Consider the following 18,107-nt stretch of genomic DNA (forward strand, 5'->3'; position numbering starts at 1 on the left):
CCCAATGCTAGCACGCACGTATATCCACCACCGTAGCATGATGTTCATAAGAGTAGGGTGAATTTCCCAAGAGTAGGTTGACGTCCACAAGAGTAGGTTGACGTCCACAAGAGACGGTTAACTTGCATAAGAAAAGGCTTATCCACAAGAGTATATAAATTAGATTACCAATCAGCCACATGGGAATTAGAAGGCTACGAGGATAGGTCTACATTCACAAAGTTACTATAATATGCATCGCCTACATACAGCATAAAGCCACAAGACCTTTGACTACAAAAGTAGTTCCTTTGTCGAAGGTTTGCTTGCTGTACAACGACAAAAGTATCGCAGAGCCACAAATATAAAAAATCATCAAGTCAAAATCGAAATGCATGTATTGCTCTTTATTTTAGCTTGTATTGAAGCTGGAGCAGTGGTATTGGTGACAGTTCTTTCTGAATGACGTATTTCATCGCGTCGTTTCGGCCCAGCATGTTGGCGGAGAGGAAGCCGGTGGTGATACCCTGTAGGTAGCGCTGATACACGTGTAAGTCCACGCCCCTGTGCATCTGACACAGGTGCAATGTTGAGCAGACTGAAAATCATGAAGAATACATATTCTTTCAGATCTAAATGATCAGTACATCCCATAAAATGTAAAAGATGTTTTGATGAAACTTCGATTGAGAACTCTTGGTTTAACCGGTTTTGAGCAAAGATTAGAAATTAAATGCAGACCGTTTCGTGTGTGTGTGTGTGTGTGTGTGTGTGTGTGTGTGTGTGTGTGTGTGTGTGTAGCCCACGAGAGTTGTGGGAGGGGGGGGGAGGGGGGCGGTCGAAGGTATTAACCGGCACTTTCACAAAACAGAGTTACAACACTGACAGTATCTTTACAGAGAAAAAAGAAGTTTAATGAAGACATACGTCATCTTGTCAAAAGAGACAGTCATGCACTTGAGTTGTGAATATTTTTAATAAAGGCATGTAAATATTGAATTGAAACAGTATCACTACTATTGCACCTGCCCTGTTGGGTGAAAGGGCACGATAGATATCAGGAGCATACTTACGATTATACCCGGCCTTGTCCAAAATATCACAATGACCGTATCCCTGAAGAAAGAGGAAGCTACATATTAAAACCAAAAAGGGATTTATATACATTTACGCTTGACATACCCGATCTGACGAAAAGCTTGATGTCGAGTAAAAATCGTTTTAAAGTCACATAATCCCAATGTTAATATATACTGATCAAGTGTATGCAGGTGGGTGTTACCATTTCTCGCCCAAACCATTGATACATTCTGATGATTTCATTTTCCATCAGTATTGTCATGGTTAGCAGTCCCACTGATTTTCTCTTTAAAACTATAATCAAAGTACAGGGTACATCGTTTAGTTCACTAGAGTAATCTGTTGCAACCTACATGATCTATGCATCTAAAATAATTGTCGTTCTGTTAACTAGAAGATATATTTCCCGCCATAAGTTTTCAAGTGGTCACTTAATCAACACAGAAGAAACCAAGGCTTTACCTTTGATTCTATCATGACCTTGGTTGGCGTCCAGTTATCGTAAACGTGTTTGTAGTCGAACTGTGAGAAAACACATGGCGGAAAGAGCAGGAATCCTCCTTGCTCGGCAAGCTCGGTACCGTACATGAGCGCGGGCAGATGGAAGGTAATCGGGGTGGACAGGCCGGTTACCATGGGCTCCAGGAATACGGCAGCCTGGGGAAACAACCACAGAACTCTAAATCCACTTCCAATGATGAAATGCATGTTGGACATCAACTTTGACTCCACTTCACATGCCAAAATGCTTGATGAACACGTATTGTAACTCCACTTCAAATGCCAATATAGAATACAGATCATATAACTTTCTGGTTTCCGTTAACATTGTCGTTCTGCACATGTTACATGCCCGAATGTTTCGTTAATATGTCGGCTATGTGCGTGTTCCCTGATGTAGAAACCAGACAGAGCCTACGCAAACCTATGCATGTTAAAAACCTCCTGATCTAAATCAGCAAACGATCCGAAAGGAGTTGCGCTAAACTGTGCCAATTATTTGGTCAAAATATATGAAGTACCATAACAAAAAAGTTAATTTAATACTACTTATAATGAATACAATAAATCACTGGGGGTAAAAACACACCTAACCTTGACATTATCTCTGTTTTGTTTCATCATGGCTATGATGATCTCTGCTCCGGCTGAATGACTCCCCATGGCTATGTAATTCCAATCCACCTTAACCCCAGAAGATTTAGATGTTAACAAACCATTCAAGTTTGTTTTCATCTGAAAAGAAACGAAGGAAGGATTCAGGGCGATTAGGTTTCAGTATTTCTACCCATCTGTCAACCATAAAAAACATTTTAAAGCTAAACTAGAATAAATATATTTTCAGAATTAATTATTTCTTTACCCGAACGGATTCAACTAAAATCAGACCGACCTATTGTAGAGCTTTACTTAAAATGCTGAGCGCTAAACGGGAAAGGCGAAAGTACGACTATCAATCATCATATCTGGAATAACTGTTAACCTTTTGTATGCAAAGCACCTGCAATACCAACCAAAGAGCATCGGGCCTCTTGCACGCAAAACACACATACTATACTAGGCACACACTTTAGAACACCGAACTCTTAGGCGTACAGCATACGCACAACCCACCATGGCACACCGGACTTTGCATGCAAGGCATATGCATTGGGCATACCGACTACAGAACAGGACCTGACTTCTTGCAAGCAAAGCATACGCATTACCCACTATACACCTCTTGCACGCAAAATATACATACTATATCTGGGGCCACTGTCACAAAGATGTCGTGCTTATATGATATCGTACATATAAAACAATGGTACGTTAGTAGTGACGTACAAAATATCGTGCGACAAATGTACGATAAACAAATGTCGTACGCTGCTTTGTGAAACTGGGCCCATGCACGCACCAAAGAACAGTGAACCCCTTAGACGTATAGCATACGCAAAACACACCATCGAAGACCCGATCACTTGCGTTGAACGCATATGTATGAGGCCCAGCCAGTATAGAACACCGATCCATTGCATACAAAGGGTACTTATTATCAGCCGTCGGCAACACGCCGACAAAATGACTTCTTGCATGAGAAGAATCCGCAGTACACACTATTACTATGGCACGCTCAACCTCTTGCGTATAAAGCATGCACATTGGAAAAGAACACGTAATACCAAGATAGAAAGAGCCAGTTTCATAAAGATGTCGTACATGTACGATAATCGCACATATAGGACGATGGTACGGTAATAGTGACATACAAAATATCGTACGATAAATGTACCATAAAAAATGACGTGCGCCGCTTTGTGAAACTCTGTCCAGGCCTCTTTGCGTGCAACGTATACACACCATACGTGCTATAGGACACCAAACATCTTTAATGGAAACTCATGCACTGCTGAATACCCAACTTTCAACGCAAAAATCCACACAGACAACGAAAAGTGCACAAACCCATTCGAATCGCTTTGTAAAGTGTGTAGTTTTGGCGGCCACGGAATCAAAGTCAATGTGATCTGTGCTGACCACGACATACCTGTAGGAAGACAAAATTTGTCTAATTTATAGTTGATTGTCACTAATGCGACATCGATTGAAAAAAGAAACATACTAATTCTTGGGAATGATTTCATTAGAGTATGAATATAATTTCTCCGCCGAATGTTTCTTCCTTTCAATTTATAGTTTATCACATGGATTACCTTAGTACATGTATAATTGTTGTTTTAATTGAGCTATGTTTGACTGGCGACGGATTTTCCACTTATATGAAGGTGGTTTATAAATGGGGAGAACCGGAGTGTCAGGAGACAACCGTCCACTGCCCTTCGCCATTCACCTGACAAACCTCCGGACTGAAAACCGCAGCCGATCCAGATACGAACCTGAATCAGCCAGCGCTTGAACTTGGCACATGGAGGATGTCAAAAGCAGAAATTCAAACTTGCTCACTAATTCACTATACATAATATTGGTGGAGTCACCTCTTTGTAGACGTAATTTTCAAGAAAACGTTTCTCTGAGGATTTTCCAAGAATGGTATGTTAAGTGTGTTATAATAATGGTGTGTCTATTTTGACGTGACATGTACAAGCTTTAGCTTATGCCGATCCTCACCCATGACTGGCGACCCCGCTGAGATAATCCTTGTGCATATTGGAAGGGATCATGCCTCTGAATCCGGGGATGAAGAAGAAGACTGGATAGGTACCCGCAACGGTCGGGTAGAACACCATGGAGTTAAGGTTCGAGTCCGATTGATGACCCACATCGAAGTATCTGGTTGCCAGACTGCCATTGTGGAATGGTAGTGCCTGCTCCACATACAGAGCAGCTTCACATGCTGGTGAGATTGACAGGATGCAATACATATATTATGTTGTTATTGGAGGCATTAACAGCTTTTGTACGGCGGAGGTCAATTAATGATCTGGTTGTATAAATAAACGTGCAATTGTGTAAACAAAGTTGCCCACAATCTCGATTAATTGTTCTCTAAATCAAAGATACTCTAAATTTGAGTAACTTTTTAAAATAAAACTGTGGAATTTCAGAAGATTTTTATGGATTATTTTAAAATAACGCTCATGCGTTTAAAAAAGTCTTGTACTGTTCATGAAATTTGCTGATACAGGCTACCCGATAAAAACTTTCCAGTTGGTTGATATGACATTTCATTGAGCTCGCAGATTTTCACATCAAGTTTCATCAATTTGTAATGTTCTACACATAGCAAAGGACTTATTTATTGCATTGGATGTCTTATATTATACTTACCGATGTCCTTCAAGTTTCCTTTTCAACCTGTAAATCCCTTTCCACAAGGCTCAAGCCTTTTTTCACAGAACTTATAGTACACATAGTGGTTCTTTTCCCTTTTTAGCTCTAAATTCAAATTCCCATTGGCAATCCTCAAAATATGTCACCGAATATGAAGAGTATATCACTCCTTTAAGTTTTGAAACAGGACTGAATGATCGATTGTTTATCTCCATTATACTTACAAGTTTTTGACTTATAACGATGGTAATCAGTTTTATGGGTGGAGAAAGCCGAAGTTCTCGCCGGATTAAACCAAACACCTTTAACAAATTACTGACGAACATTTCCACGTTTGACGTACAGTTGCGCACATCAGACTGATTACAGACAAGCTTGTGCAAGAAGACACAACGACGGATATCCATCGCTTGTTGTCACCATGTCCAACATATAGCCTGTGTATGATGACATCGCCGTGTTAAGTGGAGAAGTGGTATATGTAAGTAACAGGTGGTTGTTCGGAATACACCTCTCATCAGTATTCTGTACACCTACCAATCTGCTCACACCACAAAATCTACAATATTAACATTTTCATGTATGTGACTGCTATATGCTTTTTTTTCTTTCGTGATATTAAACTAGAGAAAACTTACCTGCTATGGCAACTGCCAGACAACAGAATACCACACTGACCATCTTCGTTGAAGACACAGATTAGTACTTGGTCAAGACTGGAAACATGTCACACGAACCAGCAGAAGATAAGATTAACAGGTGACAACTTGCACAATAGCAAGAATGTTCTGTTTACTCACATACTTGGCTTCAAATCACGCCTAAACCAAGCCGATGATAAGAGTGTATGTCTTCTATAGATAAATTACTAAACTGCTATTAACATCACTCACTGATGTGTTTTACCTCTGTGCTCAAGGCATGGTGCTAGAGGGGGCGTCTAAGCTGCTACAATGTATTAAGAACGTATTTCACCGTTTACGTGTGATTATTTGCCAGCTATCACACGTCGCTACTCTAGTTTTACTTTCAGCGATGTAGTCTTTGTATTCACATGTATTTCTTTGTTTTCTTGTTGGCTCCTGTCTTACTCAAGAATTTTTCACATATACGACGGCCGTCTGCTTTAAGGGTAGAAAAGCGAAGCTCCCGGAATGAGCCACCGACTTTTTTTGTGGTCTGCAATAAAAATAACACTGTGTAAACAGTCCTGTGTATAAGGGTCCCAGGGACAATAAGAGCGGGACTATCTAAATATTCTCTGTTCAAAGCTGGGATTTAATAATGTTACTAATGATACATATTTTCGGGGATTATCATACAATAATAAAACACCCATATCTTAGAGAGCAAAACCAGAGCACCGACGACAATGTGATAATTGGCAAATGGTCACACGTAACCTATGTTTATCTCTGTTTGGGTATTCTTTTTTATCTAAATGCTTAAATAGCTAATTACACGCCCCCAAAGTCAAGCAAAACAGGGAAAAAGAAATGCAGTGATATTTATTGCAATTTAATGAGACGCCACTCTTTTACGATTACTCAAAATGCTGTGTTGTCATCACACTTAACATAAAACATCAAAACAATTGCCAAAGGGACAAATGCCAATTACTGGTTTACTATGTGCGTTGATCCTTTATTGGGAAAGTGTGAGAAGAAAAGAAACATGGGCAGCAGGTGTACATGTAGGTGGATTATAGATAACGTTGGCCTTGAAACAACCATTCCTTTACACGGGTGGAGATTAGCCAAGGTTTCCGAGGCCAGTCATCCACCATCAACATTAATTTTTACATTTGGGAAAATAGGCAATAATTTCATCAAAATTGAGCGAAGAAAACCATCTGCTTCGCCTGGAAGCGACTGATTACAGATAAAAGCTGTAGTTGATAAAACGTTATAATTATCCTCTTGATCAAACGTGTTCTCCTTGAACAGGTTTTGAGTATTGCTTAATTTTTGACGCAATATGTTAATTCCAGTCTGGTGTTTTCTCTACACATGCCGCGGCTCCGATAGATATATCTGGTTTTTAATATTCTGCCACATCCGGATGTCAAAAACCACGGAAATAATCCAATCTTAAACTGTTCATCAACTAAGGTGCGAAGCACATGGGCTTACCGTAACCATGATCGTATGCAATGAAAACATAAATTATCTAAGTGAATACACTTGATGCAGCCTTGCGACACTAAAGACCGGATGAAGTTAAAGCTGATGGTTACCAACATGAAACCATACAACATACGGTATCTTCTAGCAAATCTGTGCAATAAAAGAGAATTCTTGACCGATCCCACAAAACCAGTTTTCACCTGTTCAAATTTCTCAACCTTTTGAAAGACAACTTTCGGTGCAATTTACGCATGTTTTCAATTTGATTTTATAGACGAAACTCCATTGGTTGGATTAGCCAATTGCAGGACTTCAAGTATAATTTTATCAGTCTGCGTAGAATAATGCCTTCAAAATATGCTTGAATAAATACCTTACAAACATCCGAAAAACTTGAAGGATTACAATAAGTCAAAATTTGAAATATGATTTTATAGTTTACTTTCCAGTCTTGTAATGTTATGTTAAGACGAATGTGTGAAATGTTCAACTTCTAAAACCCAAAACGAAGCACTGTTTTAAATTTTGACTTTAGTCAGAAATGTCTTTGTGGAGTCGGCCCCAGGCCAAGATAGCAATAGATGAACCACCACGTGACAAGAAGTCGCCACTGCGCGCGAAAATCCACCCTGTTACAATCATGTTATGATTGCACTGCAATTTCTATACAGCTTATAATTATGACCCTCAGACTTTAAGTGGATTTAACAATGAATACTAGTTGACACTTGGCCATTCTCTGACTAAATAAAGGGGTAACGGGATTGTTCTTCTTACAAATGACTACTAACAATATATGGATTTCAAGTGATTTCCGTAAATTTCAGAAATTTAAATTCGTTGCGAATCTGACGTTGTGGGAAACCTGAAAGGCTTAATACTACAGAAATTAAATCACTGACTAATGAAATAATAATGAAATCATCTTTGATCACAACAAACTTGTAATGACCTAAAATTTGGTCAATGACTCAAGTTACTAATTTTCCTGTTTCTACCCGACTGTACTAGTTGTAGAACCGTGATCCCTCGGAGTTTGACAAGGCATGTTGTAGTTCATACTTCCTCAGCAAAAACCATAACCCCTCCAATCGATGTTTCGACCTCCAATAGGACAGGTCTAACAGCCTTGGAAAAGTGTTCTGAATGAATGATTATACATTAACGTCACAACGGCAGTTTTTAAAGACTACAACAATGATGATAGCACTGAGGAGAGGAGAACAACAATTACCATTTTACTCAGCTTTATTTCTTTTACTATTATCTCTCAATTCTCACTCTCATCACATTCATGACAAATGAGACTATTTACAATGAAAAGCATAGCACCCATTAACACACACATACTGATCAGCTTGACTTACTATTTTACACGTCCAAAAGTTTTCAGAAATGGTCTAGGACAAGATGAGGACTATTCCAGAGTCAGACCAAGCAACCATGACTTGTCAGTACTTTGTCAGGTTTCAACAAAGGAGGCAACACAATTATCTCAATCAAACCATTCCAGGAAAATATTGTCTTCAGAAATCCTTCACACAGGACTGACAATGGTTTCATCACAATACCCTGAAAGTTTTAGTAATGAATATCACATCAACCCTGGTAGTAAGGATGGTGAAGATGCACATTGGAGCTGCTGTAAAAGATAGCCACTGGCCTCTCCTCTCACACTGTGCTGCCTGTTAGCTTCCAGATTCTGATAACAAATAGATGCTCATGGCCCCTGGGTTCCAATGATACGTAGGCTCCAATGATGTTACTATGGAGTACCATAAAGACACCAAGATCAAGAACCAAGATTGTTAAGACCGGGGCAATAACACCAAGATCCCATTGGCACAATGATCCATGTGTTACGACCACTTCTGTTCATTTCCTCTTCTTCAGAGACGGCCTTTCAAAGCCCTGTTTCATGCCTCCACCCTTAGTGGTATGAAACTTGAGGTTCTGAGCTGTCTCGACCATCCAGGGGGAGTCAAACTGTGTGGTGTCCTGGTCCACAAGGTGGGTGTACTTCGTCCTTCCTGAGCGTCCAAAGTTCTTAACCTACAAAACAAGCAATATAATATTTACAATATATTTAGCAAGGGTTGACAACATTAAATACTGCAGCTTGTTCGACCCAGTAAGAGTTTAGTGTTAACTAGGTTATCCAAAAACATCCCGTAGTTACAAAATTCAGTCCACTGATAAGCATAACATAATAATAACATAATAACTCCGAAAAATGAAAATTTCATTTTGACACATTATGCCCTCATCAAGAGTGACAATGGCATAATAAAATGCTGAAATGTTGAGTCAAAATGAAGCTTTTTGTTTTTCAAAGTTACACTACTCTTTGCAATTACAAGATTACAGTGTTTCTAAATTGATGTTGTGTACTTATGTTACCATTGTCTGCCTTGCACACTTTAGACATGACACTGATTGGTTCAAACTGGTGCTTTGTTCTGTCATTTCAGTGGTTGAAAGGTGTTACATATATTTGAAGCGAACTCTAAATACATACTGAATGTACCAGGTATGACCTCCCCAGTATAGAGAATGTAAACATAGAAGAAGGAAAGGCTACAAAGAATAATGTTTATTTCAGATGAGGTTTAGATGATGAAATATTAAAAGAAAAGGCTGTCATCAAGCCTCATTTCTACACCTGTACATATACAGGTAGAATTGGCAAAAGCTTACCTGCATAACCTTGGGCAGAATTGATTTATCAAAGTGATCATCCAGTGTTGGGGATGAGAAGTCCTGTTTGTACACATCTTCTTCTCGCTCTTGCTGTGGAACAAAACAGAAACAAAATCTGAATGACTAATTTATGCCAGAATTACACAGAGGAGGAAGTACATTCTCTTAAAATGTAGACAAACATGTTAATCAATATCAAGTTGTCTTCAGGAAGTAGTTGGTGCACTTTTGTCAAAAAAGTTTGTGGTAAAACACGTCTTAATTTTTGGGTACACTGACTGGAAGACTATGTCTATATTCATTTCATTTATTTATCGGAGACATTTTTTTACTCCAGAATATTTCACTTATACAAACAGAGGACAGCATTATGATATTATGGTTCGAGGAAATCTGGCAGAGCCCAGTGGAAACAGGCAACCATCCACAGGCAGGGGCCCGAGAGGAAGCCAGCATGTTCTGATTGGTGGGCTGTGTCTATGGTACTGAATTGATCAACATGTAGGGTACAGAAGTAAGGCCAAACTCACCAAGAAGAATGAGCCTCTGTGGTAATATTTCTGTAGAAACTTGTACTTCCCTTTGGGAGCTTTGTTTGTGACCTGCTTGGGATTCTGGCGCAACTCTGCTCTCCTTTCTTCTTCTGTCAAATTTCTAACCCGATCTATTTCAAGTTTCTCTTTCTCAATTCTGAAAAACGAAAGACGTTACAATGAAAAGACAATTAAAAATTTGCTAAGCTTAAACAACATGAATCAGATATGTGTGATCAAATGTCATAGAAAAAACTGATGAGACCTTGACTTCAGATAAACCCTTCTCTGGTCTTCGTAAGAAGAGTAAGTTTTGTCTCTCAAAGAGATAATGAATAACATAAAAAAAACGCTGATTTAAGGGAGTCCTTAAAGTTGTAATAAGTTGCAAAGATGAACACATACGGGAGTCCTGTATTTCTGGTAAGGTTTATTATTTTCTATTTACCAGCTTCTATGAAGTTTGATTAATTTTTTTATCACAAAATGTGATCCTTATATGCTCCTGAACGTGTATTTGTACACGCTAAACTATCAATTTAAAGCCTTATGTGATTGTGAAAGTGCATTTTTACACACTCAACTTTGTAATTAAAATCCATAGTTTCCATGTATACTTACGCTTCTCTCTCCTCTCTGTCACGTTTCATCCGCCTCAACTCGCGTACTTTCCACGCCTCATATTCTTCCTCGTCATTCTCATCACCAGTGTCTACAGCGTCACAGGCGTCCTGCACGCCACGCTCCTCCTCAAAGTCCTTCCTTACCTCATCCTCCACCATCTACACAATTATACAGGGTTATTCATTCAGAGGGAGATGGGGTTTCAACAAAACGCTCAATTCAACCACAGACAGTTATGTCAGTCAGACAGACATGATGTAAGTAATCAAAAATAACTACAAAAACTTGCTTGATAAATACATTCATCTTGAATTAAGTATTACAATTTACATACTCTTTCTTTAAATATTTACTAACGACATTTACACTGCAAACAAATTACTTAGCTGACATTACACGGTTTATTTTATTTGATTTGATTGGTGACATTTTCACTTAAACAATGGTGACCAGCATTGTGGTGGGAGGAAACCAGGCAGTGCCTTGGGGAAACCCACAACCATCTGCAGGCTGCTGGAGGACAACCTTACCACTTATGTACAAAGTTTAGAAACTACACATATGCATTCAATTTCAATTATTTAAGACTTATTTTGGTGTATATAGCTCATGTTCGCAGTGAAGTAATATATGTTCTCATATACATGTCTCGTAATTCTTCAACCTTTTCACATGTTTGTAAGGTGTTTATTCTAGTATATTCTGAAGGCATTATTCCGTGTAGACTGGTAAAATTATACTGTATGTGAAGCCCTCAAATTGGACAATCCAACCAATATGTAGTTTTGGCTCCAAAGTCAAATGAAAAATATGCAAAAAATTGCGCTGAAAGTTGCTCTTTTATACGCGAAAAGGTTGAGGAATTAGTGTAACATAACAAATTTAATGTCCAGTAAGACTATAAGTCAGACTACCACTGATTTCCCACAAGCTTTCAGGTTTTCTTTTCAGTATGGTGCTACTTGTTCATCAGCATCATGTGGCATGTGAACTGTTAGGTTGATCAACGTTCTACACTGACCTTGAGGGTTTGTTTCCTTCTCTCCTCTGCCATACGCTTCACCTCATCCTCGCGCTCTCTCTGCTTATGCTCCTCTTTCTCCTTCTCCTGGATTGTGATTCTGTCTTTTCTATTAATCAAACGAACAAAAGCACATTCTTTTATAGATATTGTTTTAAAGTTGTGACTGAAATGTGGTCTGAATTGCTTCCTAGCCAAAACATAAATTGAATATACCACATGTCTTCAGCAGCTAACTGGCTTGTTTACTTCACAGAAAAGGATTGTTTTTTTCTAGTTTTAGAATCAAGACAAACTTACAAGTTAAGGAGGCAAAGAGATTAACATATTTGATTCATATGAAATGCGGGTAGACCTAAAATTTAACAACAACTATATGAGGTGGAGCAACTTACTTTCTGACAAAGACTGGCTTGAGTCTGGGACCAGTCTCCTCCTCAGAGTCTGTATACTCTTCATACTCTGATGACTCCTCCTCACTCTCCCCTTCAGACTTCTCATCTTCCAGGTCCATCACCTCCTACAGCAACAAGACAACCAGGAGAATGTGTGTTGTCCGATTCTATTATCACACACAACATTAAAACATACACGACATCTCACTCAACAGCCATCACACAAGGATATGTGAACAATCCTGTGAGATGATTGCTGATCACCTATTTCCCTATTTCTTCTTTGCTTGATTTCAAAGAAAACCTATTGTGCCTAACTGAGAGCCAAACGGTCAGAACTAGGTGTAATACAATTGACCTTCATCATATTTCCAATTTAGTTCTACAAGACCCGACATTTAGCACCATGGTGTTCACTACTTCACAATTCATAGGAGATGATGCTACACCTTGCACCAACATTTCAAGCACAGACATCAGACTGCAGACAAGCCTATTTTTTGCATACATTAATGATATCCTGTGTCAGGTCTGCACAGAATGTGAAGAAGGTCAACTAGGAAATAACTCTCGCATCAGTTTCTCGGTTACATGTAACTTTTTAGTGAGGTACACCAGGTTTACCTCCTCTTCCCTCCTCTGCAATGCCCTCTGTCGTAACAAAGCTCGCCTCCTTTCCAACTCCTGGGAATGAAAAATGAACAGGTGTCAAGACTATTGTATCCAAGTATACCTATATCATATGAACAATTTCTTTATGTTTAAGACATGTTTAGAAGAATAACAAAGGAAAACCGCTTCTTCAAGTGGAATGTACAGTATTCTTTTTTTTCTTCTTCAAATGTTTAAATACTGAAAAAGTAGTTTAGAGCAGAAAAAAATCTCAACTATAGCAAAATGCAACCCCTAAATTAAATTTGAGGGAATAATTCCAATGCTTTCTCCTGGGTGCATGTCCTACCTCAGATTTGAGCTCTCAAACCATAGTTTTTGTGACCCTATGCTTTTACCCAACTGATCTATCCACATCAAATTGAATTCACACTTTCAATTTCAGAATGACTGTAGTTTGAGAAGTTATCATATGTACCTCCTCATCTAGTTCCTCTTCCTCCTCACCACTGCTCTCTTCCTCCTCCTTCCACTTCCCCTTCTCCTCCACCTCATCCTCTGAGGCCACCTCAGCCACGATCTCTGGTTCAATGATCTGGCGTCTATGACGCGTCACCCTGAGGAACATCAATCATTAATAGATATGTGTATGTGTTCAGAAACAACAGCTACATGTCATATCAATGTTTTGTGCATCTTCGTCTTTGACTCCATCTTACAGTTACCTGCATATGTGCCAAGACCTAGGTCGCGCAATGCCACACTATTATATGTTACAAGGTTAAACTCGATATGTTTCCACTTTGACTATAACAAAGACACCAATGATCAGTCTTTTACAAACTTTAATGTATCACTAACACATCTGCTCAAATATTTACAAGATATCAAATACACGGTACATCAGACACTGCTACATATACCTAATCTTATCTCTGAAATCTCCAACTCCCTGCAAATTTAAAATAATGACCAAAAATTGTCAGGCCTTGACATTAGAGGTAATCAAACCGGCCAATCGCCTGTCGATCTCCTAAACGTAAATTCAGGGGAACGAATTTTCGATCACCAAGTAAACTACAGGGGAACGATAATTTCATGTGTTGGCAAGCAAAATGTGTGTTCAGTAGGTCGTAAATAACTGAATATCTCTTAAAGGAAAATCTGCACAAACTTTATGCCGGTTTAAATAGAAAAAGAACTGATCACTGATGTTGGTAAAATGAAAATGGCTGCTTGCGTTGGTGAGCGAAGGCTACTTATATGCAATGTGACATATTTGGCTCTGCTAAAATTGCGTGACCAATGAAATGTTTCGTCTCATAATCCCAAATAAATGTTCACACCTCTGAGGAGTTTGTAGACACACATGGTTTGAAAAATGACTTCGAAACAGAATATCAACTGTAATTTAATGATTAATATTTTAATTAATGCTATTACCACATTAAAATCAATTAAAGTACACAGTTAAAATCGATACATATAGATGACAATTCTCTGCATGAGTTTTCTTTCAAACATGATCAAACCTGATTCTTAAAATGAAGAAAACACATAGCTTGTACATTGGGGCCCATTATCTTTACGGGGCAACGAGGATATATGTACCATGAAATACTGCCACTGACACAAGACCTTTCAGATTGTTAATTTAATATGTGGGTTTGGGGTTCTTCACACCTATCTAGAGGGTGACGTCCCCCAGATTACAGAGAAGTTAGTGAAAAGAACGCACAGTACAAGGCTGGACGAAATGTGTAAGCTTGAGGGGAATCGATTGATGGGGTAGGGGTTATCAGAATTTTGATCTCCTCGATAAGAATTCAGGAGAACGATTTTCCAATCCCCTTGCTCATCCTTATGTCGAGGCCTGATTGTGGTTAGCATACATGAAATTAATGTCTCATGCACACGGATTATGCATAAATGATTGAGGGTACTGTACGGTAAGATCAGACGGCAGCCTTTGCGCGGTTCAATACCTGTCATCCTCATCATCACTATCTGCTTCCCTCTCCTGTAACCTCCTCAAACGTCTGTCCTCAATGACAGCTTCATGCACTTCCTCTCTCTCCGGTTCATTGTCAATATTTTTTTTCTTTTCAAGATTGAATTCTGTATCGGATTCTTCTCCACTACTACTCTCTGGAGCGAAGTCTGGTCTGCAATGTCAAAAAAAAAATTGCAGTGCAAAGTAAATGTAAAACGCACAAATCTGTGAATCTAAAAACTTTGTAACACTGTAGTAATATTGAGCATGTAAAGTAGCTATCACAATGAAATTAACTTTTTTCTCAAACACAACACACTGCTAAGAATGCAGATTGTTCACATCCTACAGTGTACTGTCATGAATGTGGATGTACAACATTAATGTAGATGACATTAAAGGTGAATTGATTTAAACCTCCCATAATACTGTGAACTATTTCCACTGCTACTGCATTATAGCATAATATCTTGGTTTGTAACCTGACTCTTGTTACTTATGAAATCAAAGCTCAGTTGTTACCTTTTTCCTGTTACATATCTGGCCACCTTGACCTTTTCCATCGTAAATTCACCTGAAAGTCAAATATTTATACAGTGATAACAACAGTTCAACATTTTACCAGTGATATTTCACAACAGCCTTCCACTGCTAATTCTCAGGTCAAACATTACACAGGAAAACTTTTTTTTTAATTCATTTATTTTATGGGTACTGAATGTCCTACTCATAACCTCATTCACTAATATGACAGTGCATGCTTTATGCGTACGGGAAACTGTCATTCTTTGAGAGGCACATGACAGACCTCTATTTTGTCAGTAAACTGACTGACGAACGTCAGACTGTGCACTATATCTTGTTGAAACAAACACAGACTCAAGCGTTACGATGCATGTCAGAATTTAAAAAAAGTTCATCTAAAGAGTTAGGGAAATTAAGAGGAATTTAACAAGATTGTAACAGCTACCTTTGTCGTTATAAGGCGATTTAATTTTAAGCCAAGGAGTGATAGTTTACCTTTTTCATTTTTGACAGGAACAGCTCCTGCTGTTGACTGGATGGGAACTTTGGCATTCCGCGACGACGACATGCTGGCGGTGTTGTTGTTGTTGTTGCTCTCAGGTCTTTTCTGTAAATATAGTTCTGATTACAACACTCCACTTCTCACCACAGCCCCTTGAGGACTGCTCCCTTTAGAGAAAAGCTTTACGTAAGATTCCTCTGCAACAAAGATATCTGCACGTAGCATAAAAATTGTTAAGATTTTTAGGTACAACAAGTCGATGTTTTGTGTATGTCAATGCGACACCTATACTATTTCCTGTAGGGGCGATAATTCTGTACAACATCCGGTTGGTTCAAAACATGGAAGACACGTGGGATAAACTGTCACCAAAGTTGAGTCAATCAACATTGAACGCTTTACAAAAACTGAAGTTTTCTCGGATGACACCAGTCCAAGCAGCCTGTATACCTTTGTTGCTTAAGCGGAAAGATGTAGCCGCTGAGGCGGTAACAGGAAGTGGAAAGACTCTGGCATTTGTCATTCCCTTGTTGGAAATGTTACTACACAGAGAATTCCCGTTGAAAAAACAAGAAATAGGAGCAATAATTTTGACACCAACTAGAGAATTGGCTGTGCAGATTGATGAAGTATTGTCTGAATTCCTCATATTCACTCCTCAATTCACCCGAATTTTGTTGATAGGAGGAAATAATCCACAAGAAGACCTGGATAAACTAAAAAGTCAGGGGTCTCACATTATGGTGGCCACTCCAGGAAGACTGGTGGATCTTCTACAACGGAGTCATCATGGCGTGAACTTGGCAGCTAGCGTCAAGTCATTAGAACTTCTCGTCCTTGATGAAGCAGACAGACTGTTGGACATGGGGTTTGAAGCAAGTCTCAACACTATCCTCAGTTTTTTACCAAAGCAGCGTCGCACTGGCTTGTTTTCTGCCACTCAGACAGATGAGGTACAACAACTGATCAGGGCAGGTTTACGGAACCCTGTTCAGATTACAGTAAAGGAGAAGAAGGTGACAAAACTGTCTGATGGTGTGACCCAACGAACTCCATCCACACTTCAGAACTTTTACATGATCTGTGAGAGTGATGAAAAGTTCAACCAACTGTGTCATTTCCTCAAGGAACATCAGACTGAGAAGCTGATGATGTTTTTCAGCACGTGTGCGGCAGTGGACTATTTCTCTCAAGCTATTCGGTCTATCCTGAAAAACATTCAAGTGCTGAGCATCCATGGCAAAATGAAGCAGAAACGCAACAAAATATTTGATCAGTTCCGCAGGCTTCCCAGTGGAGTTTTGATCTGCACGGACGTAATGGCGAGAGGGGTTGATATTCCTGACGTGAACTGGGTACTGCAGTACGACCCTCCAAGCTCCGCAGCGGCCTTTGTGCATAGGTGTGGACGGACAGCCAGGATAGGCAATACAGGAAATGCACTGCTATTTCTGAGGGAATGTGAGGACAGCTATGTGGACTTTATCGCGATCAATCAAAAGGTACATCTGAAGAAGATAGAGAAAGCAGAAGATGTGATTAATCAGCTACCTTCACTCAGAAAGTTATCCCTTGTCGACAGGGCCATGTATGAGAAAGGTGTCAGGGCATTTGTTTCGTTTGTCCAAAGCTTCGGAAAGCATGAATGTAGAATGATATTTCAGAAGAAGGAATTGAACTATGGACAGTTAGCTACAGGATTTGGTTTGCTGAAGATTCCCAAGATGCCAGAACTGAAAGGAAAGACGATTAGTGACTTTACACCTGTAGACATTAATATTAATAGTATTCCATATAAAGACAAAAGTGTAGCGGTGCAGAGAAAACTTCAAGCTGCTAAACCAAAGAAAGAGAAAGTAAAGCACATGAAAAGCAAACCATGGTCTAAGCAATTGGAAAAGAAAGAGCGCAAAAAGAAAAGAAAAGAAAAGAAGGCTTTGGCTCAGAAAAGAAAGTTAGAAATGACAGAGAATGACTTAGATGAGTTGGAAAAAGATGCTAGACTTGTTAAGAAGTTTAAATCTGGTAAAATAACAGAGAAGCAATTTGATGAAGAATTTGTGGGGGATTTGTCAGAATCCAATTAGAGGTATTATGCCAACAACTACACAGTACAACAGTGATGGAGTGATGAAGTAACATTGTGTGCGCAATAAGTACCAATGCCTACATGTTCTTGTTTGTTTACTTTGGTTTATAGATCTTAAGAAACCTTTAATATCTTGCTGTTGTTAAATAAAAGC

General features: G+C 39.1%; 3 protein-coding genes across 3 annotated transcripts; 1 reads left to right on the forward strand and 2 right to left on the reverse strand.

The window, feature by feature from the left end:
- Window positions 1-386: 386 nt before the first annotated feature.
- Window positions 387-5,592, reverse strand: LOC135467255 (uncharacterized). Its single transcript, XM_064745021.1, has 7 exons — window positions 5,472-5,592; window positions 4,171-4,396; window positions 3,508-3,589; window positions 2,155-2,295; window positions 1,522-1,716; window positions 1,053-1,095; window positions 387-577 (listed from the first exon to the last, which is right to left on the reverse strand). Exons 1-7 carry the CDS (start codon window positions 5,512-5,514, stop codon window positions 387-389), a joined length of 921 nt encoding a protein of 306 aa, XP_064601091.1. The 5' UTR covers window positions 5,515-5,592.
- Window positions 5,593-8,140: 2,548 nt separating this feature from the next.
- LOC135468563 (microfibrillar-associated protein 1-like) lies at window positions 8,141-16,120 on the reverse strand. Its single transcript, XM_064746894.1, has 11 exons — window positions 15,858-16,120; window positions 15,360-15,411; window positions 14,830-15,009; window positions 13,323-13,461; window positions 12,857-12,916; window positions 12,233-12,357; window positions 11,838-11,946; window positions 10,814-10,974; window positions 10,190-10,349; window positions 9,657-9,749; window positions 8,141-9,011 (listed from the first exon to the last, which is right to left on the reverse strand). The coding sequence occupies exons 1-11, from the start codon at window positions 15,928-15,930 to the stop codon at window positions 8,835-8,837; spliced, it is 1,329 nt and encodes a 442-aa protein (XP_064602964.1). The 5' UTR covers window positions 15,931-16,120; the 3' UTR covers window positions 8,141-8,834.
- An 82-nt stretch (window positions 16,121-16,202) lies between these two features.
- LOC135468644 (ATP-dependent RNA helicase DDX55-like) lies at window positions 16,203-18,071 on the forward strand. Its single transcript, XM_064747012.1, has one exon. It carries the CDS (start codon window positions 16,206-16,208, stop codon window positions 17,949-17,951), a length of 1,746 nt encoding a protein of 581 aa, XP_064603082.1. The 5' UTR covers window positions 16,203-16,205; the 3' UTR covers window positions 17,952-18,071.
- The last annotated feature ends 36 nt before the right edge of the window (window positions 18,072-18,107 follow it).

This window comes from Liolophura sinensis, chromosome 6 (assembly GCF_032854445.1).
Source record: "Liolophura sinensis isolate JHLJ2023 chromosome 6, CUHK_Ljap_v2, whole genome shotgun sequence".
NCBI lineage: Eukaryota > Metazoa > Mollusca > Polyplacophora > Chitonida > Chitonidae > Liolophura > Liolophura sinensis.